The sequence below is a fragment of the Podarcis erhardii genome (genome assembly GCF_964252035.2).
Source record: "Podarcis erhardii genome assembly, chromosome: 13".
Lineage (NCBI taxonomy): Eukaryota > Metazoa > Chordata > Lepidosauria > Squamata > Lacertidae > Podarcis > Podarcis erhardii.
In genome coordinates this window covers 23,208,334-23,230,404 of record NC_138502.1, presented here as the reverse complement: position 1 = coordinate 23,230,404, position 22,071 = coordinate 23,208,334, and the positions used below count along the sequence as shown (strand labels likewise).

Genomic DNA, 22,071 nt, shown 5'->3' with positions numbered 1-22,071 from the left:
CTTAGAAACAATCACAATGCACCTCACTCCTGCTCAAAGGCCTGAATGCTGAAGTGTGTTCTTACCTGCCTTTGAAAACACTGCAGTGTCAGGGCATGACATGCCTCAGAAGGAAGTCATCCTGAAATACAATGCTAAACATGCAATGTAAGGCTACAATCCAATGCACACTTTCCTGGGACTAACTCCCAGCCAATGTAGTGATATCCACTTCTGAGTAAACAAACATAGGACTGGACAAAACTTATGCAAGCCATCTAGGCAACCGAAAGTGTTTCCTAAAATGAAGAATGGTTTTTGCCTAAGAATTGGGGGAAAATATTGATAAGCAGCTTCCAGAATGCAATTTTGAGCTCCCTGTTTCTTATGCTATAGATGACCGGGTTCATTACTGGTGGCACCATGCAGTAGAGCATAGAAAGCAAGAGGTCAAATGCTGATGGGGACCTGGAGGTTGGCTTTAGGTAGACAAACATGCCACTTACCATAAACAGGGAGATAACAATAAAATGAGGCAAGCAAGTTGAAAAGACTTTTTGCTTCCCTTGACTGGATGGGATTCTCAGTACAGCTCTGAAGATCTGAACATAAGAAAAAACAATTAGAAAAAAGTAAACAAAGCCAAAACAAGACCCCAGAATCAGAACCCGGACTTCATTGATATATGAGTCAAAGCAAGAGATCTTTAGCAGTTGTAGGATTTCACAGAAGAATTGATTGATGACATTAGAACAGAAGTCCACAGTGAATGTAGTTCCAGTGTGCATTGCTGAATAGAAAAGTCCACCGATCCAAACACTGGTTGCCATCTGAATGCAAGCTTTCTTGTTCATGACAGTCTCATAATGCAGTGGATTGCAGATGGCAACATAGCGATCATATGCCATGATGCCAAGCAGGAGGTAGTGGGAGATCATGAAGAAAACTAGAAAGAATACTTGGCAAACACACCCAGAGTAAGAGATGGCTTGGTTTTTCATCAAGGAATTTGCAATAGACTTGGGAACTGTAACAGATATGGAACAGTGCCACAGTGAAGTCCACAGTGAATGTAGTTCCAGTGTGCATTGCTGAATAGAAAAGTCCACTGATCCAAACACTGGTTGCCATCTGAATGCAAGCTTTCTTGTTCATGACAGTCTCATAATGCAGTGGATTGCAGATGGCAACATAGCGATCATATGCCATGATGCCAAGCAGGAGGTAGTGGGAGATCATGAAGAAAACTAGAAAGAATACTTGGCAAACACACCCAGAGTAAGAGATGGCTTGGTTTTTCATCAAGGAATTTGCAATAGACTTGGGAACTGTAACAGATATGGAACCAAAGTCTTGTAATGACAGATTGGCCAGAAAAAAGTACATAGGTGTATGAAGCTGATGGCTATAGATGATGACTGTGATGATGAGAAGGTTTTCTATGAAGGCCACCAAATACATTATGACAAAAAAAAAATGTGGAATATCTGCAGCTCCTGAATTTCAGAGAATCTGAGCAGAAGGAATCCATTCACTCTTGACTGGTTCAACATTGTATTGTTCAGAGTTCTATTTGGTACCTGTGAAAAGAAAGATGCCACACGACTTCTTTTTTCATTTGATTGTATCTATTTGTGAAATAGAGTGGTGCTCTTTGGACAAAATATCTCTCCCTTTCTGGCAATAGTGATGGAGATAAAAACTGTACTAATGAACTTTATTGATGTCTCATTTTTAATTGTACCCAGAAGGTTCAGTTCTCAGGAGTTAAGTGCAGCTCAGCAGCACTAAGTCAGACACATTTTGGAAGTCATGTGCTCATAATGACTGTGATTCAATGGCTGTTATTTAACTTGAAAACATTGTTTTGATGATGACTCTGTTTATATGATTGAATGTTGACACCCCCACCCTTTGAACGGAGCTGAGGAGTAGGAAAGGTCTTTGGTAGGGTTTGTGGTTTGTGGGTGGTATTCCTAGTTGCGGGGGAGGGGGACAAGATCAAGGACCAGTCTGTATTTTGGGCATGGTGACAGAACTGGATTCACCTAGCCTGTGGCACAGTGTGACTTAAGAGTTAGCCCTCCTGGACAATTGAGTAAACTGGGCCCATTCATTCATGTATATTCTTACTCAGCCCAGTAGGCTTTCTATGTGACAGACCCCTGAATGTATTTTTGAGCTGGATAAGGCCCTCAAATGAACCAGGCCTACTTGAGGCCATCTTATTCCAGATGGGCTTCAGGTCTCATTGGGGCCTAGTCCATTCACTATGTGGTAGGGACCAGTCAGCATCGGGATTCATCCACCTATTAAGGGAGGCCTACCTCCTTTGGGGACTTTTGGTGAGATCAAGAGTGGGCTCTTGGATTTTCTGGGATTGCCCTGACTTTCATTAGCAAGGGATCTTTCATTTGGAAAGATTCCCAATGTTGCACCTTTTCAGTGTGGCTATGTGAATTCTCTCTCTCTCTCTCTCTCTCTCTCTCTCTCTCTCACACACACACACACAATTTGTTGCTGCCTTTGCCAACCTGGTGCCCTCCAGATGGTTTGGCTTGCAACTCCCAACAACCCATCAGAATCTTAAGATCTCTAAATGTATTTCACAGACCAGTTTACACTGTGTGTGTGTAGCACATTACTACAGAGTTCCAGATGCTAACCTATTAAATTGTGATGTATTTAGAGATTATTGTGGATGTGCCAAAGATGTTGATGTTATGGAAGCAGAGGAGCACTATGTGCAATGAGTTGCCCTGTTTGCAAGTCCTGCTCATGAGTTCCGCTAAACTATAAGCAGCTAAATAGAACTCCTCCAACTCACTTCCTTATTCAGCCTGACTTCCTCTCAGCAGTAGCCCCTCTCCCTCAGACCATGTGCTCTAGCAGAGCACACAGCTACATTCACAATCTAACTCTCCAAATCAAGCCTCCAAACAGCTTAAACAAGCAACCAGCCTTAATCCAAAAGCCACAATGTCTTCTTCCATTTAGCCAGGGCCGTCTTTACCCAGGGGTGCGGGACACCTGGGCGCCGAATTCAGGGGGGTGCTAGGCGCCCGCCACTGAAGCCGCCTAAGCTCTTAACTATCTATGTGTTATGAAATAATAAATAATTTTGATCTAGTTAGAAAAACAAAATACATATATACCTAGGTATTACCGAAATGTATACCTACTGTTTCACTGAAGGACTTTTGACTTTGTGCGCTCATTTACCAAAGACGTGCCATGCCAGCGGCGGCCCTTGTCATTCACAATGGTGGCACTTGACTCAATGATGGTGCTTGTCATTCACAATAGAAGCGCTTGTCATTCTCAACGGCACCGTACACACGAAATTAACTCTTACATCAAAATATTATGTTATGTATTGTATTGAGCTGTGCTGCTATGCGGCAGCTGAGTCAACAGCACCTTTGACATGACTGATGTTTCTCCTAAGTAGGTGCCTAAACAATACTTACAAGTTTAAGTGTGGTGGTGTTGTATACTTAAGTATAAATGTGTTGTAAATAAATAAGCAAATAAAAAGTTTGTTTATTTTTCCTCCCTTCTTTCGTAAACAAGAGATAAGGCGTAAGCATTGTGTCTGACATAAGCATAATAAAAGTTAATTTGGGGGCTAAACTAAATTTGGGGGCACTGGGCAGGTCCTTGCACCCTGGCTGCACATATGCTAAAGACTGCACTGCATTAAGCTTTGTAAGTATTGTTGGTTTAGTAATTCTCTTTATTTATGTATCTCTTTCCATGGCAAGGCATGCAAAGACTGCAGGATGTGCTTTTAATTAAAGTAGAGAGCAAGCTTTGTATCAGCATATCGAGGGCTGGGATTTTGGAACCAAATGGAAGTATATTATGATTTCTTCTACCAGCCAGAACAGCAAGGCACATTGGGAATCTAAACCCTCTGCTTCCAAGAATATGTATACTTTGTCTCTTCTTTTCTACACTTTCTCCATCACTGTTCATCAACTTTTTTTAGGAATCAATCCTTTTGATAATCTTTTCTCAGAGATCAATACTTGCTTAGTCATTTATCACCTGGTGATTGGTCAGTGTCGTCATCTGGTTGCATGGTAGTGGGACCCACATGTTTAGGCTAACCCCAGGCAGCAAAATGTCTTGGGCCATCCCTGGGAACTACCTGAAACCAATCATTGATATTTGGGATGCGGGTGGCACTGTGGTCTAAATCACCGAGTCTTTGGGGCTTGCTGATCATAAAGTCAATAGTTTGAATCCGTGCGATGGACCGTGCAAACCCAGTGCTTTGTCACAGCTCCTGCCAACCTAGCAGTTTGAAAGCATACCAGCGCGAGTAGATAAATAGATACCACTGTGGCAGGAAGGTAAAAGACATTTTTGATTGATCTGGCACTCATTATGGTGTTTTAGTCATGGTGGCCACATGAAAAGCTGTCCCAGAAAAGCTGTCTACAGACAAATGCCAGCTCCCTTGACCTGAAAGTGTAGATGAGCCCCATAAGCCCCTTAGTAGAATTCAACTGGACTTAACTGTCCAGTGGCCCTTTATCTTTACCTACCTTTACTATTGGTAGCTACAACTTCCAGATAAATTTAGATCGGCAGATTCAAATTCACCCTGTGTCACAAAGTTTTCTTGCATTCCACCACCTCAGTTGCTCCATTCACACTTTTGCATGTCAGATCACATGACCTATTGATCACATTAATTTACTTCAAAGTTCTATCAGTTGAATGATTCCCAAGGTGGTGTCAGGCATCAGAGGATCCAACCCCCCACAGCAGGTTGCCAGGAATGGATAAGACAAGGAAAGTTCTACCAATGCTTTTTATTCAATATTCACAGAAAGAGGCTTAGAAATGCAGCCTCTTGGAGTAATAGTATTGCTCCGAGTAAAACCCCATCCCCTCTGTCTCTCCCATTTCCTCATAAGTCATCGCTATGGGTGCAGGAAAGCGCCTTTTGCCTTTGAGCTCTTTGCTCTCCTACTTTCAAGGTCTGCTGTGTTCTGGTAGGGGATAGGTTTGGAATGCTTTCTAAAGACACTGAGTCCATCAGCTGTCTCTCCCATAGTCTCTTCCTCCTCCTCCTCCTCCTTTCCCATTACTTCCCAACTTTTTCCCTCATCTGCTTCTGAGCTATAACCTCCCTCAAGCCCTTTAGTAATTCTGATCTGTCTCCTTCTTCTCTAGAAGGGACAGGCTAGGGAGGCAGTCTCCACCATTCCTCCTCTGCCCAGTCCCTGACATCTGGCCTACAAAAGGCTGAACCCAGTCACCAGACCTTTCTTTTGTTCTCACCAGTGGAAGTTAAATTTGTTCAGTTCAGCTACATTTACATCACAGTGAGAGCAGAAAAAAAGAACCTCTTTTCCAATGCTGGAGTGGGAGTGCAGAGTGAAAGGACCTTGAATTTAAAAGGCAATGTTTCTTTTTTTACAACTTTTTGTTTTTGAACAAATACAAATATAATGCCCATTAAACATAGCATAGTAAACATTATCTTAAACATTTCAAAAGAAAACATTATTAAAAGGAGTCAAATATAAACTGCACATTTCAAACAGCATAATTAGCTAGAAAACAAAATATTGTCATAACCTGTCTTCACAAGATTGCTGAATTGCTCCTTTCGACAAGAAACTGAGCCTTAAAATAGTTTCTATCCAAGAGCTGTGGCCTTCTTAAATGCAGTAACTCGATAGTGTGACCTGGGAGTTTGATGGGTGTGGGTGTGGGTGTGGCTGGAATGTGGTTTGTTTGGTTGTTGTTGTTGTTTTGCTTTTGTTGTTTTTAAGGGATGGCATCCAATTTCGTTGCACTTGTGCAATGTTGCACTTGTGTAATGACAATAAAGAATCTATCTATCTATCTATCTATCTATCTTTAATGGAAGACAGTGCCAATTAAGATACCGCAGACACATTGTGTTTCAACTTTTAAATTTCTGCTGGAAACTTTTCTATTCTATCAGGTTAATGCTGGCAATGAAGGATGTATCATTTCATAATAGCTGACTTCTGATTTTAACATCTCTATGTGGTTTTTTATTGTATGATTTTTATGCATATTTTTGTGAACCACTCTGTTATTTTGAATGAATAGCAATATATAAATATGCAAATAAATAAACAGCTGAGATGTTTATTCTTATTCTCCCCTTGCTATCTAAAGTTCAGCATATAGGGGCATGCTGCATGAGGGTCTGTTTGCTTGTCATACCTGAGTCCTATACAGAGAGAACACTCAAGCGTTCTGTAAATATGGATGTGGGGTCCCAATTAAGCCATCCCCAAACATTGCGCATATCAACTAACTTTCCTCCTTTATATCCACTTGTAAACATCAGCTGAGAGGGAGCTGTAGATATGAAGGTTTCCTCCCTACAATGTTCATATTTACATGTTGTTGACAGGAGGGGCAATCCAGCACATGTGATGTAAGTGGTGAGGATTTTCAGTGCAACTCCACTTCCCAACTAAATGCTGATAGACTGGGAGCAATATGGCAAATGAAAATAAAAATAAAAATGGAATCTGTCACATCTAGTACATGAGGATGCTTGGGCCTAAAGCAGGGATGAGGAACATTTTTCAGCCAAGCACCACATTAAATCAATGGCAAACTTCAAGGGTCACATGCCACTGCTGGATGGGGCCAGAGACAAAACTGGGTATGGCAGTGAATGTGAATTTTACCCCTGTAAAGTAGGTCTGTTTCTACACACTCTCACACCCCTCTGTATACCCCCCCCCAAAAAGGAGACATTATCAGAGCTCAAGGGCACATTCCAGCCAGGGAAAACACTCAAAAAGGGTGTGAAACAGGGTTGGAGAGGGGATTTGGTTGGTGAGGATGTGTGGCCCATGGACAGTCTCAAAAGGCAAGTAGAGAGGCCTGAAGAGCTGCATTTGGCCCCCACAATTGAGGATCTAAAGGTTCCCAGTAAAAAATCCTCCCATCTTCATTAGGGGTATTACTGCAGGTTGCACTATCTCTTGATTTACTTAGACTGTGGCAGGTTTCATCCAGTCACATGCTCCCATTCCTTTATAAAGGGGAAGTTGTGGCTGTATCAAAGCCATCTTCCACCTTACCTGTCATATATGCAAGTTTATAGCATCTAGACACAAATAATTGATTAAAAACAAGTGAAAATCTATGGTACCTGCAAGAAATAGGTATATAGGTAAGGCCAGTTGAATAAAACTACGTTTTTATAAGCTTATGTCTCCAAGAAGTAAAAATTAATTCACATTAACAAATAGAAGATTTGTTGGATATTAAGGTAGAAGGTTTTCACATGTTCTTACTAGGGAATTCAGTACGATCATCAGTGTTACATAGGTATTAGGTCCTCCAGGTTTCAATAGGAAATTGCAGTGATATACAAAACAACCTTGAAGAATCTTCAACACCCCAATTACTATCAGCTCCAGCATGTACTGCTAGGACATAGGGAGAATGGATGTTGCGGAAAGCCACAGATATTCACCCCTGGACTAAAGATCTATTTAGATGAAGTAAACATGCAATGTAACCCTACAATCCAAGGTACACCTTTCTGATATTAATTCCCATTCAATGCAGTGAAGTCCACTTCTGAGTAAAAACAACAACAACATAGGACTAGACAAAACTTATGCAAGCCATCTAGACAATTGAAACAGTTACCTAAATTGGATAATGTTTTTTGTCTAAGAATTGGTGGGAAATATTGGTCAGAAACTTCCAGAATGCCACTTTGAGTTCCTTGTTTCTTATGCTATAAATGAGTGGGTTCATTACTGGTGGCACCATGCAATAGAAAGAAGAAACCAAGAGGTCAAATGCTGATGGGGAACTGGAGGTTGGTCTGAAATAGACAAAGTTACCACTTACCAAGAACAGGGAGATAACAATAAGGTGAGGTAAACAAGTTGAGAAGACTTTTTGCTTCCCGTGACTGGATGGGATTTTCAGGACTACTCTGAAGATCTGAACATAAGAAAAAGCAATAAGAGCAAAGGAGATGGAAGCTAAACAAGCTCCAAAAGTCAGAACCCAAATCACAGTCATATCCGAGTCAGAGCAAGAGATCTTCAGTAGCTGTGGGATTTCACAGAAAAACTGATTGATGACATTAGAACAGAACTCAACTCTGAATGTTGCTCCGGTGTACATTGTTGCATAGAAAAGCCCACCAATCCATGCACTGGTTGCCATCTGAATGCAAGCTTTCTTGTTCATGATAGTCTCATAATGCAGTGGATTGCAGATGGCAACATAACGATCATATGCCATAACAACAAGGAGGAGATAATGAGACAACATGAAGAAAACAAGGAAGAATACTTGACAGGCACATCCAGAGTAAGAGATGGTTTGGGTCTTCATCAAGGAATTTGCAATGGACTTGGGAACTGTAACCGATATGGAGCCAATGTCTTGCAATGACAGGTTGGCCAGAAAGAAGTACATGGGTGTATGAAGCTGATGACTGTAGAAGATGACTGTGATGATCATAATATTTTCTGTGAGGGCCACCAAATATATTATGACAAAAAGGTTGATGTGAAATACCTGCACCTCCCGAATATCAGGGAATCCGTGTAGAAGGAATGCACTTGCTCTTGACTGGTTCATCATTGTGTCTCAGACTTTGGTGCCCAGGAAAAGGAAGCTACCACACTACTTCTTTCTCTTTCAGTTGTATCAGGAAACCTTTCTCTTTGTACTGAATGTGGTAAAGGGTGGAATGTGTAGCAATGAGCTTTAACGACGTCTCACTTTTAATTATACCCAGGAGATTTAATTCTCATGTGCCTCCTGTATACAGCTCAGCAGATGTGGATCAAATGTGTATTTGAGGGTTGAGATGCACCTATAATGACTATGATCCAAAGCTCTGCTTTGGTGTATGTAAGGGGCTTGCACCAAAGTGGGGTGTTCCTTTTAAAAAAAATGTTCCTAAAGCAGTTTTCTCTATGGCATAACCCTGTGTGGGTTGTGGGTTATTGGCTGTTGCTATTTAAATTAACACATCTCGGACTGCAATCCTTTACACAACTATGTGGGATGAAGTCATATCGAACTCCGTGTGACTTAATTCTAAGAAGACATGTATAGGATTATGCTGTAAAATCCTCTTCTGCTCATGAAATTGCACCATTCACGCTTTTGCATGACAGTCCTCATGGTCTGTTTATCGCATATATGTATTTATTTACTTTGAAATTCTGTCAGTTGAATGATTTCCAAGATGGCTTACAACAGGCTGAACACCTGTACAGCCCTGTCACCAGGGACGTCTTTACCATTGGGCATAGTGGCACAGCGAGCCAGGGTGCCAAGCAGTCGAGGGTGCCAGGCAGAGAGTCAGGGGAGCAGAGAGCGGGGAGGTAAGCGAGATGGAGTGGGGGCTTGGTGCCTGCGTGCCCCCAGTGCCCGTCGGAGGCGGGAAGGATCCCGATGCTTTCCCGCAGTCCAGAGCTCTCTCTGCTGGCTCCATGACACACCACCTCCTTGGCTGTGTGGTGTGTGCTTTGCATCCCAAGCTCTGCACATCATAAACGTGACTCTACCACTGTTCCCCTGTCCACTCTACCACGAAAGATCCCCACGCTCGAGGCTACATGCTGCAACTGCTGCCCCCTCCCTCCTTCCTCTGCTTCTCCACTGCCTTGCCGAGAGCCTGCCTCCTCCCGGTGCCCCCACCATCTCTGTACTTCTTCATACAAACCGTGTTTCCTTCCCCTGCCTGATAACCTCCCAGTCACGCTCTCTCCTTCCTTCCCAAGCAATGATGGCGAGACTGCAGCTGAGCGAGCACGCTTATCTGCTGCTGTGATGCGGATGGCCCAGCTCACTTCGCAGCAGCGCGAGGGCGGGAGCAGCCTTTCCAAATGGGGGGGGGGGGGGCAGAGGGATCTTTGCACTATGGCTCCAGATATGCATAAGACGGCCTTGCCAGTCACCAGGCTTTTCTTTTGTTCTTATATCAACAATGGCAGCTAAATTGTGTTCAGTTAGGTTGCATTTACCTCACAGTGGGGGGGGGGGGACCTCTTTTCCAAGGCTTTCTTTGTGCATGCTTCTTTCCTGCTGAGACCAAGCCTGCACACAGAAACTGAGCAGGATTTAACCCCTGCTAGCCACATAGGGAAAAGTGTGTCCATTCCAAGAAAGCCTTTTAAAATCTCACAATACCTCTTGTGCTATTAATTTTAAAAGACAAGCAGAACAAACCACCTCTAATCATGTGATGTCATAACGACATTGTTAATTGAAAGATGGGTATCTCAGCCTTTCCCAAAGGCCTGAGCATTGAAGTGGATTTTTTAAATATCTATTTTTTAATGAGTTTCAGAACAGACAGAAAAATATACAGAACAAAATGATAGTGCATTCAAAACTTTAAAACAGCATCAATCCCAACCTTCCCTGCATCTACTGACCCTCACTGGTCCTTCCCCAGAGAGAGAAATTTCAGTAGCACATAGAAACATATCCATAGTTCTTGGTTGTAGCAGGAACTGACAGATTAAAGAAAAGGAATTAAATGCATACATCAGAACCAAACAGATTTGTACTGGATTGGAACAGATCTATATCTATATACCTTGCATATCACTGAAATGTTTTTACCTAACTTTGAAAAGACAGCAATGTTGAAGCATGACACAGCTAAGAGAGTCATTACAGAAATTTGGAGCCACTGCAGAGAAGGCTCTTCCCATGTACACCCGCAGTAGGGGCTGGAACCATCAGCTTCAAAGCTCATTAGAAGCTGGAACCATAATCCACCCAATCATAAAATGCCTTATGACCTAAAACCTTCTGTATCCAGGAGTTGTTTCTTCCTCCTCCATTTCATTTCTGTACTGCTTAAGAAGAAGAAAAACCTCAACCAGTTTACAACACATTAAAACATCAAATAAAACAATCCAGAATAGAAAATTACAGAAGAAAGACAAATATAAAATATACATTCAAGCAACATAATTAACAGGAAAGTAATACATGATCTTACAAATTTCCTAATGAAATATTGGAAAGGATGTCAACTACAGATGCACATTTAACACATTAAGGTTCACAAAAAAACTTTTTTTAATTTATGAAATTTGTATACCGCCCTTGATCTGAGGATCACAGAACAGTTTACAATATAAAAACACAGAAATCCATAGCATAGTAAACATTAACTTAAGCATTTCAAAAGAAAACATTACTAAAAGAAGTCAAATACAAAAAGCTGGGATCAAGGCACATTAGAAAGCACCTGTCCCCCCCCCCCCATGGCCCTTTTCTCTTCAGTCTCCACCTTCTTCTAGCTATGACTCAACTTACGGTTCTTCTAAATATAGACTTCCTGCTATGAGCAATGCTGGGATGTGGAATCATAACAAATGGGAAATAGCAGCCACATCAAAGCCATCTTCCTCCCTACCTGTCTCATATATGCAGGTTTAGACACAAATGATGGATTAAAAACAAGTGAAAATATATGGCACATGCAAGGACAGGTATATAGGTAAGGTCAATTGAATAAAATTATGTTTTTATCAGCCTGTATATCCACTGCAAGAAGTAAAAATTAATTCAAATATTAATGAATATAAACTTTCATAGAGTTTAATGTAAAGGATTTTCACATGTTCATATTGGGCATTCAGTATTAATATCAGAGTTAAATAAGTTTTAGGTCCTCTAGATTTCAGTGGGAAATGGCAGTTCTATACACAATAATCTCCAATAATCTCCAGTAACCCAATTACCATCAGCTCTAGCATGTATGGCTAGTAGATAGGGAGAATGGATGTTGTAGTCCAACAGCACCCAGAAAGCCACATATACTTACCCCTGGTCTAAAGATGAAGTAAATGTGTGATATAAGGCTACAATCCAATGTACACTTTCCTGAGACTAGAATTAATATTCAATGTAATGATATCCTCTTCTAAGTAAGCAAACATAGGATTGAACAAAACTTATGCACACCATCTAGGCAACTGAAACTGTTTCCTATAATTGAGAATGTTTTTTGTCTAAGAATTGGGGGAAAATATTTACCAGCAACTTCCAGAATGCCATTTTAAGATCCTTGTTTCTTATGCTATAGATGATTGGATTCGTTACGGGTGGCACCATGCAGTAGAACATAGAAGCCAAGAGGTCAAATGCCGATGGAGACCTGGGAGTTGGTCTTAAATAGACAAAGGTGCCACTTACCAAAAACAGGGTGATAACAATAAGATGTGGCAAACAAGTTGAGAAGAGCTTTTGCTTCCCATGTCTGGATGGGATTTTCAGGACTGCTCTAAAGATCTGAACGTAAGAAAAAGCAATAAGAGCAAAGTAGATGAAGGCTAAACAAACTCCAAAAGTCACAACCCAAATTACAGTGTTATCCGAGTCAGAGCAAGAGTTCTTCAGCAGTTGTGGGATTTCACAGAAAAACTGATTGATGACATTAGAACAGAACTCAACTCTGAATGTACACTGTTGTATAGAAAAGTCCACCAATCCATGCACTGGTTGCCATCTGAATGCAAGCTTTCTTGTTCATGACAGTCTCATAATGCAGTGGATTGCAGATGGCAACATAGCGATCATATGCCATGACACCAAGGAAGATGTAATGGGACATCATGAAGAAAGCAAGGAAAAATATTTGGCAGACACATCCAGAGTAAGAGATCGTTTGGGTCTTCATCAAGGAATTTGCAATGGACTTGGGAACTGTAACTGATATGGAGCCAATGTCTTGCAATGACAGGTTGGCGAGAAAAAAGTACATGGGTGTATGAAGCTGGTGGCTGTAGAAGATGACAGTGATGATGATAAGGTTTTCTATGAGGGCCACCAAATATATTATGACAAAAAGGCTGATGTGAAATAGCTGCACCTCCCGAATATCAGGGAATCCATGTAGAAGGAATCCATTTGCTCTTGACTGGTTCATCATTGTGTGTCTCAGACCTTTGTTTGGTGCCCGGGAAAGAAAGCTGCCATACTACTTCTTTCTCATTCTTTCTTATTCAGTTGAACCAGGAAATCTTTCTTGGCAAACATGCTTTGATTACTTGTGATTACTTGTCCAAAAAGGCTTGTGCTACATCATCCGTTGCTACATCATCCACCTTGCCAAGAAGCCTACCCTGGTGATGTGTTCTACCTGCACTCCTGTCTTTTGGTAAGAGAAGCCAAAATGAAAGAATCCTTTGGTGGTGCCTCTCTGACTGCCCTCCCTGTTATTGAGACTCATTCCAACCAATGTAATCTCTTTCACTGAAGGGCAGATATTGGAAACTAAGCTATTCAACAAAGGGGTGAAATGGTTAGCAATGAGCTTTATCAATGTCTCGTTACTAATTATACCCAGAAGGTTTAATTCTCACGAGCCTTCTACAGCTCAGCAGCTGTGAATCAGATGTGTATTTTGAGGGTTGAGATTCAGTTATGTTTATAATGACTATGATCCAAAGTTCTTCTTAGGGGCTTGCACCAGAGGAGGGGGGTTTAAAGTTCCTAAATCACTTTTCTCTAAGTGTGTGTGGTGGGTTTCTGGCAGTGGCTGCTTAAATTAAGAGGAGGAGGAGGAGGAGGAGGAGGAGGAGGAGGAGGAGGAGGAGGAGGAGTTTGGATTTGATATCCCGCTTTATCACTACCCAAAGGAGTCTCAAAGCGGCTAACATTCTCCTTTCCCTTCCTTCCCCACAACTAACACTCTGTGAGGCGAGTGAGGCTGAGAGATTTCAAAGAAGTGTGACACATCTAAAACTGAAATCTTTTACACCAGTGGTTTTCTTTTTTTTTTTTTTTTTTTTTTTTTTTCAAAAAAAAAAAGCTTTATTAAATTCAGTTATATATACAATGTATTCGAAATTTATCCTTTCTTGTACAGTTTGAACTTCCTTCAGCGGTATTGACATTCATTCGCATTTGAATCTTCATATCACATTTCCTCTTTTATATTGCCATTTGTACCTCCTTTAAATATTATTTGAGCTTAAACAATACTTGTTGGTCTTTCACACAGCCTCTTTAAACCCCACTAACGTTGTGTTTACTAAACATTTATTTTCCAGGTATCTTACAAATTTTCCCCAATCTTCAATAAACGTCTGATCTTTTAAATATCTTATTTTCCCTGTTAATTTATCTAACTCGGCATATTCTGTTAGTTTTGTTCTCCAATCTGCCACCGTTGGGATTTCTTCCTGTTTCCATCTCTGAGCTATCACAATTCTAGCTGCCGTAACCGCATATTGGAAGAGTTTATGATCCTTTTTCCTAATGTCCTTTCCAATGATACAAAGTAGGAAGGCCTCTGGTTTTTTCACAAAGGTGTAGCCTAACATCTTTTTTAATTCATTATATATTTCTTCCCAGAAATTTTTAACCTTTTTACACTCCCACCATTGATGGTAGAATGTCCCCTCCTTTTGTTTGCATTTCCAGCATTTGTTATCTACTTTAAACATCTTACCCAGTTTCACGGGAGTAATGTACCACCTGTATTGCATCTTCATCACATTTTCCTTAAGTAACATACAAGCCGTGAATTTTATATTAACTTTCCAGAGTCTTTCCCAGTCTTCCATTAATATATTGCGCCCAAGATCTCTTGCCCATTCCACCATCACTGATTTCACCTCCTCGTCCTTCGTATGCCACTCTAGTAGTATTTTATACATTCTGGAAAGATTCTTAACTTCACTACTTACTATCTCCTTTTGAAATGTAGATTCTTTTTCCTCATATCCCCTTTCTTTCATCTCCGACTTAAAAAGTTCGTTTATCTGAAAGTAGTGAAGCCAACCCTGAGTAAATGATTTTATCTGATCGTAAGGTTTTACTTTCCACTTTCCCCCTTCCTTTATAACCATATCTTCAAGCTTCCCCCACTTTTCTTCCATATTAACTTTTTTAACACTCATTAACTCTTGTAGGGAGAGCCAGTGTGGTGTTTTTGGCTCCAATATGTTTTTATATCTGTCCCAGACCTCTATTAGTGGACCCTTAAAAATATGACTGGTAAACCCCTTATGAACCCTCTTTTTGTCCTTCCACAGGTACGCATGCCACCCGAATTTGTTGTTATAGCCTTCCAAATCTAACAACCCTCCATTTTCCAGCCTCACCCAGTCTTTTATCCAACAAAGGCATGTCGCTTCGTAGTAAAGTCTCATGTCTGGGAGGGCGAAGCCCCCTCTTTCTTTAGCGTCCGTTAACAACTTATATTTAATTCTGGGCTTCCTCCCTTCCCAGACATATCTTGAGATAGTTCTTTGCCAATCTTTAAAATTCTTTGTTCCCTTTAAAATGGGGATTGTTTGAAATAGAAACAGCAGTTTAGGTAGCAGCATCATCTTCACCATGGATATTCTACCCCAAAACGATAATTTCAGTCTGGCCCAAATCTCTAAATCTTTTTTGATTTTGTTCCAAACCGGAACGTAATTATTTTGATATAAGTCAATATTTTTGTTGGTAATCCAAATCCCTAAGTATTTTATCTTTTTGACAACTTCGATTCCGGTTGATTGTTGTATTATTATAGCCTTATCCTGATCCATGTTTTTTACAATCATTTTTGTCTTATTCTTGTTCAATTTAAAGCCTGCAAGTTTACCGAATTCCTCTGTCTCGACCAGAAAAGCTTTTATACTCTCTAAAGGTTCTTCCACCGTGATAACCACATCATCCGCATACGCTTTGATTTTATATTCATTTGCACCTAATGTTACCCCCTTGATTTTTTTACTTTCTCTTATTACATTTAGTAGTACTTCCAGAACTGTTATAAAAAGTAGCGGAGAAAGTGGACAGCCCTGACGGGTTCCTTTACTAATTTTTATGTCTTCCGTGATGACTCCATTAACTATTAATTTCGCCTTCTGCTCTGTGTAGATTGCCCCTATACCATTTAAGAATTCTCGGCCCATATCCATACTTTCTAAATTTTTAAGCATAAAATCCCAGTTTACATTATCGAAGGCTTTCTCCGCGTCTATGAATATTAAACTCGCAGGTTTGTCACACCTATCAGATAAGAATTCAATAAGATTGATTATATTTCTAGTGTTATTCCTTATTGACCTTCCCGGGAGGAAGCCTGTCTGATCTTCGTGTATCATCCTTATTAATATCTTTTTAAGTCTTTTGGCTAGAATTCCGGCGAAGATCTTATAATCTATGTTCAGTAGGGAAATGGGTCTATAATTCTTGACTGAGGTCAAATCCGTATCTTGTTTGGGAATAATTGTAATGAGGGCCTCTTTCCACGACCCGGGCATTTCTCTTTCTTTTAAGATGTTATTCATTACTTCCATCAGTGGCGTAGTCAAGATATCTTTCATTTCTTTATAATAACTCGATGTAAACCCGTCCGGGCCTGGAGCTTTCCCTCTTTTCAGGTCCTTGATCACTTCTTCTATTTCTAATCTAGATATTGGGGCATTTAGGTGTTCTTTTTCCTCTGTCGATATTTTCTTTACCATCTTTTCGTTTAAATATCTTTCTATCTTTTTCCTATTATTCTTTTCCTTATGGCTGTACAGATGTTCAAAGAAGTCTGAAAAGCCTTTTCTGATTTCTTTCGGATTGGTTGTTTCTTCTCCATTTACTACTATTTTGTTAATTGTGTTTTGTTCTTTTCTTTTTTTGACTTGCCACGCTAGCCATTTACCTGACTTGTTGGCAAATTCAAAGCTCTTCTGTCTTAGCCTTCTGATGTTCCATTCAATCTCCTTATTTATTATAATTGCGACTTGTGTTTGCAGATATTTTATCTCTTGTTTTACCCTTTCATTATTCGGCTTTTGGATTAATTTCTGCTCGTTCTCTGTAATCTGTCTCATGATCTCATTTAATCTCTTTTCCTTATTCTTTTTTTTCCAGACATTTTGTTGGATAAGTAGGCCCCTCATTACCCCTACACCAGTGAGGGGCCTACACCAGTGGTTTTCATCCAGTATGCTGTGGCACCCTTAGGTGCCTTGAAGGATGGTCAGGGGTGCTGCCCTGACCATGGCCTCCATCCCTCTTTTCTTCCCTCCCTCCTCTGATTCCTGCTCACATCTCTGCCTCCCATAGGCTTGCATGGCTGTTTGTTGCAGTGGCTCTGGCTACAAGCTCCCCATGCAAATGGTCCTCTGGGGTTGGCCAAGGGGTGCTGGTTGCCAGAAACTGAAGTGGTCTTGGAGTAAGCAAGCAAGTGTTTGAGGTAGTCCAGCCAGCCAGTCTGCCAGTCCTTGCTCTTGGGAATGGATGGACAAATGAGAGGCCGGGCAGGCAGCAAGCACACTGGTCTTTCTTGTGGAGCTTTCCCTCAGCCTCCTCACCTCTCCATTCTCCTTGAGAATCATCCAGGCAGCTGATGCCATGAGAAGGCATCAGAGAAGGGAGAGAACAAAAAAGGGTTGGAGGCCAGAGTTGCCTGCAGTACCCCTGACCCTCATTCAAGGCACCCCAGGGTGCCATGGCACACTGGTTGAAAACCACTGAACTGAATAACTGATGAATGTCAGTTGAAATGGACTCACACTGTGTCCAAAGCTGCTTGTTTGGCCACTCTCTGTCTCTCTTTCTTTAACAAATTCACAAAACAGGTATTAAATGCTAAACAAAACATTTTTTAAAAAAACAACACAAAAACCTTAAAGTAGGAAACACTCATTTTTGCTTCTTTGGTTACCAAAAGTGCTCAGAGTTCTATGGAGGATTGGCCTTCAAGAAAACAGTTCTGAGCATGTTTAGAGAGCCAGTGTGGTGTAGTGGTTAAGAGCGGTAGTCTCCTAATCTGGGGAACCGGGTTCGTGTCTCCGCTCCTCCACATGCAGCTGCTGGGTGACCTTGGGCCAGTCACACTTCTTTGAAGTCTCTCAGCCCCACTCACCTCACAGAGTGTTTGTTGTGGGGGAGGAAGGGAAAGGAGAATGTTAGCCGCTTTGAGATTCCTTAAAGGGAGTGAAAGGCGGGATATCAAATCCAAACTCCTCCTCCTCCTCTTCTTCTTCTTCTTCTTCTTCTTCTTCTTCTTCATAATGCAGATCTATGTTTCAATTTTCTACCAGGCTGCTAGGTTTACCCTGAGGCAGACTTACTATTGCTTCACTATGAATATGCCATGGCTGTAAGCTAATATTGATTGGTTAGATTGCCCGCACCTTCCCTAGGAAATAGAAATATATAAATACCTTATATTTATTTGCTTAAAAAAAGGCCATACCTAAAATGCCAAAACCATATAAAAACAAAGATGCACAAGACCATTTTTTTTCTAGTATAATATCCATAAACCAATTTCTTAAAAAAGAAATTTTGTATTTGCTACAGTAGTTTAGATAAACACAGTGTCAATCTTTACTTTATCATGATCATTTAAGCAGAAGTTGGATGGACATCTGTCATGAATGCATTGAAGGGGGTAGGAGTAGATAACCCTTAGGGTCCCTTCCAACTCTATGATTTACCTATCTGCACTGGCCAAAGGCAGGCTGTTGGGGTGTTGGGTGCATGTGCCGCGGAAGCTCAGACAAGCAGTAAAACTCACCACAGAAAACAGCCATTTAGCAGAGTGGTCTTCACTAGGCAAATACCAACATGTACTACTATACATACACTATTTACAGATGCTACAAGTTGTCTTCGCTCTCTGAGCCCAGAGAGGGTTCTTTCTTTCAAAGTCTTTGCTGTGTTAAAGTCCACAGCCAAATCTTTAGTTCAGTTGCTCACAAAGTCCTGCAACTGATAAGAGTTCTGAAGTCTGGCAATTTTCCAACTTCAATGTGTCTGGACTTCAGTGTGGGGGAAACTGAAACTTCCTTTAAAATCTGTCTCAACCTTGACAAAAGAGGTAGTACTTGAGAGGGATATCTCATGGTTATACATTTAGCCCATACTTTCCTTATTCAGCGAACTGCTGATCACCTTGTGGAATGTTTGCTCAAATCAGCATATGTGGTGGAGATGTGGGAAGTGGTTCAGTTCTGGAAAGATTTGTTGAAATAAAATCAGTCCCTGGACAAAACACCTCTAATGTCCAGACATGTCACTGCTTCTTAACCTTTGACAGGAAATAACACTAGCTTCAGACCCCTCAAAGGTTGTCTAGGAGCCAGGCTCATAATAACAATATATGAGAAGGTGAAACAAATTAGGGCAAGTAGCACTTGAGGAAAAAAGAGAGCAATAAAATAAAATTGGCACAAAGACTGAAGCATAATGATTCAATTGCAACTGATTGGAAAGGTTTTATTAAGTATATGGCTAAAAATTAAAACAGAGGGCTCCTTTGACACTATAAAAACTTTTGGTTAGAATAATCTGTATATTACCCTGTGTGCAAATATTTTCATGGATGAGAACTTATATCGTATTTGGCTGTTATTTCTGATGTATTGCCCAAACTTTATCATCTTGGTTAGGGTGGGATATTGTATGTTTGTGTGATGTTGTAATAAGCTGTAAGGATTTAATTAAAAATGATTGTTTTAAAATGAGAGTGCTCTAAACCAGGTTACATGACCTAGCTGAATAGGCTTAGGATATAGCCTAAGCACTCCCCCCACATGGTCCTGCTTCTGCCATTCCCCCTGACTACCCTCAATTTGGACTTACTTTTCAAACAGTTTTCTATGTCGGCTGCCAGGCCATGAGACTGAGCCAAATAGGCTTAAAACACAGCCTAGCCCATCTCCCCCAGTCCTACCCGAACCATGTGTCTGGAACAGCCCTTTTTTTTTTTAAATTTATGCTACCCACAGTTCAACCAGCTTCCACTCAGTTGGCTGAGCATTTTATACTGGTGTGTCTTCAACAGAGCTGGGGTCAGGAACTAAATGCTGAAAAACAATTGACCAAACCAGAGATAAACTAAATCCCAATGCTTATCCCTGAAGATCTTGCTGTAGGATTGCCCCTCTTAAGTTATTTTCTTATTTAGATATTTTATTTGTTTTAATGCACTTTGAGGGATATTCATTGCTGCTGAAAACACAATCAAAATGGAATTATTAAAAAAGAAAAAGAAAAATTAAACCTCCACATGACATTAGGGTGATCAGAGTATGAATCTTGGGGAAGAACATGAGATCCACCTTAGATTTAAAGTCACGTACAGCTTATCACCTTTCTGTATAAAATAATATGTAAAGAAAATACAAACCAAACCATTGCTTAAAGAAAGCAACAGAGAAAGCATTTTTTAAAAGATTACCTCAGACCTAAAAGTTTTGCCAGGGCAGCCTTGAGGTCCTTATTTCTGATGCTGTAAATTACTGGATTCAGCATGGGTGGAACCATGGAATATAGTATAGTAAACACCAAATCCAGTTGTGTGGCAGTGTTAGAGGTGGGTCTGAGGTAAGCAAAGCCTGCTGTAAGGAAAAATGTGGATAAGACAATGAGGTGGGGTAGACAAGTTGAGAAGGCCTTTCTTCTTCCCTCAGCTGAAGGGATTTTCAGAACAGCACTGAAGATGTGTACATAAGTAACAATGATGAAAATGAAGCAGCCAAACCCAATAGTAGTACTAAGCATAACAATTCCAATTTCAATTAGGTACAAGTCAGAACACACAAGCTTAAGTAACTGTGGGATTTCACAGAAGAACTGACTGACAACATTGGAACAGAAGGGCATTGAAAACGTTCCACCGGTGTTTAAAACTGCATTTAGAAGACCACCAACCCACACACCAGCAACCATTTGGGTACAAGCTCTCCTGTTCATTACCATTTCATATTGCAGGGGATCACAAATGGCAACGTACCGATCATATGCCATGACTGTAAGGAGGTAAACATCACATCCAACAAAGAAGAGAAATGAAAGGACTTGAACAACACATCCAAAATATGAAATGTGCCTTGTGTTCATGAGGGAATTGGCCATGGATTTGGGAATAATAACTGAAACAGAGCCAAGGTCCTGCACTGCCAAATTCACCAGAAAGAAGTACATTGGGGTGTGCAGGTGGTGGTCAAAAGCTACTGCGAAGATTATGAGAAGATTCCCTGTCACAGTTGCTAAGAACATTCCAAGGAAGAGAAAGAAGTGTAGAATCTGCAGTTCCCGAACTTCTGAGAATTCCAAGAGAAGAAACTCAGACACTGATGTTTGATTATCCATTTTTTACTTAATGTTAAGTAGCATGGCAACCCTGGAAGAAAACAACAACTCTGTATTTAATTCAGTTTGAAGTGGTTTAAAGAACAAATATCAAATCCTCTATGAAGACACAATTAGAATCTGTCACACTAAATCTAGATGTAGTCAAAGAGTACCAAGAGTACAAGTAGCTTCCCTCTCCATTCATGCAAAATGAATGAGGATTCTGAGAGATTCAACTTTGTACTCAGTTAAATTTTGCTTATATAAATCTGGTTAATGGCCTATAAAAGGTCCCTCAGTTGGTCACAAACTTTCAGGATAACATAAAATAAACACATATGTAGTTCTTCTTCAGTCTGGATTGTAGTCACCAACAGTTATAGTAAAGTCTTTTTATTAATGCAATTAATGTGTTTCCACTTGAATGGATGACATATGACTACCCTCTGGAAATGATCTGAATACTGCATGTTGTATGAAATAGAATTAATCCATGTAAGAGCCAAAATCTCATATTTGGTTCTTAGATTATAGTACTATTTACATTGCCAAATGAAAGTATCCCATTAGCAGTTCCTCTATAGGCAGCTCACATGCTCTGATTTAAGTGGAACAATCATTTCAAGAGCAAAATGTAGGGATTTGATGATTAGTTAGTTAGTTAGTTAGTTAGTTAAAGAAAGACATACATGTCCAGTCACTCAAGGTAAAATGATATAAATAACTTACTATTTTTCTTCATGCCGGTTTTTTTCTCCAAATGATGATGCGTCTTCCTCTCTGTTGTCTTTAGATAATAATCTATCCATACAGGCACAGCTGAAATTTTATGTATGTTCTCTTACCCTGTACCATTGCCTCCCACCCTCCAAGGCAGTCAAAAGTCTGTTTTCATTGGCAATACAAGATTGCCACTATGTTATTAGGTTTGTTGTGTTCACTGGCACATGCTCTCAAGAGTTCAACACAACTGGGCAAAGAACTCCCCCAAGAAAA

At 40.5% G+C, this 22,071-nt stretch overlaps 2 protein-coding genes across 2 annotated transcripts; both read right to left on the bottom strand.

The window, feature by feature from the left end:
* Nucleotides 1-278: 278 nt before the first annotated feature.
* Nucleotides 279-887, bottom strand: LOC309326961 (olfactory receptor 14A16-like; the record flags this gene model as incomplete). The annotated part of the gene is made up of 1 exon (XM_081835989.1): nt 279-887. The coding sequence occupies one exon, from the start codon at nt 885-887 to the stop codon at nt 279-281; it is 609 nt and encodes a 202-aa protein (XP_081692115.1).
* Nucleotides 888-7,647: 6,760 nt separating this feature from the next.
* LOC309326960 (uncharacterized protein) lies at nt 7,648-21,093 on the bottom strand (the record flags this gene model as incomplete). The annotated part of the gene is made up of 3 exons (XM_081835988.1): nt 7,648-8,486; nt 15,593-16,002; nt 20,180-21,093. 3 exons carry the CDS (start codon nt 21,091-21,093, stop codon nt 7,648-7,650), a joined length of 2,163 nt encoding a protein of 720 aa, XP_081692114.1.
* Nucleotides 21,094-22,071: the final 978 nt, after the last annotated feature.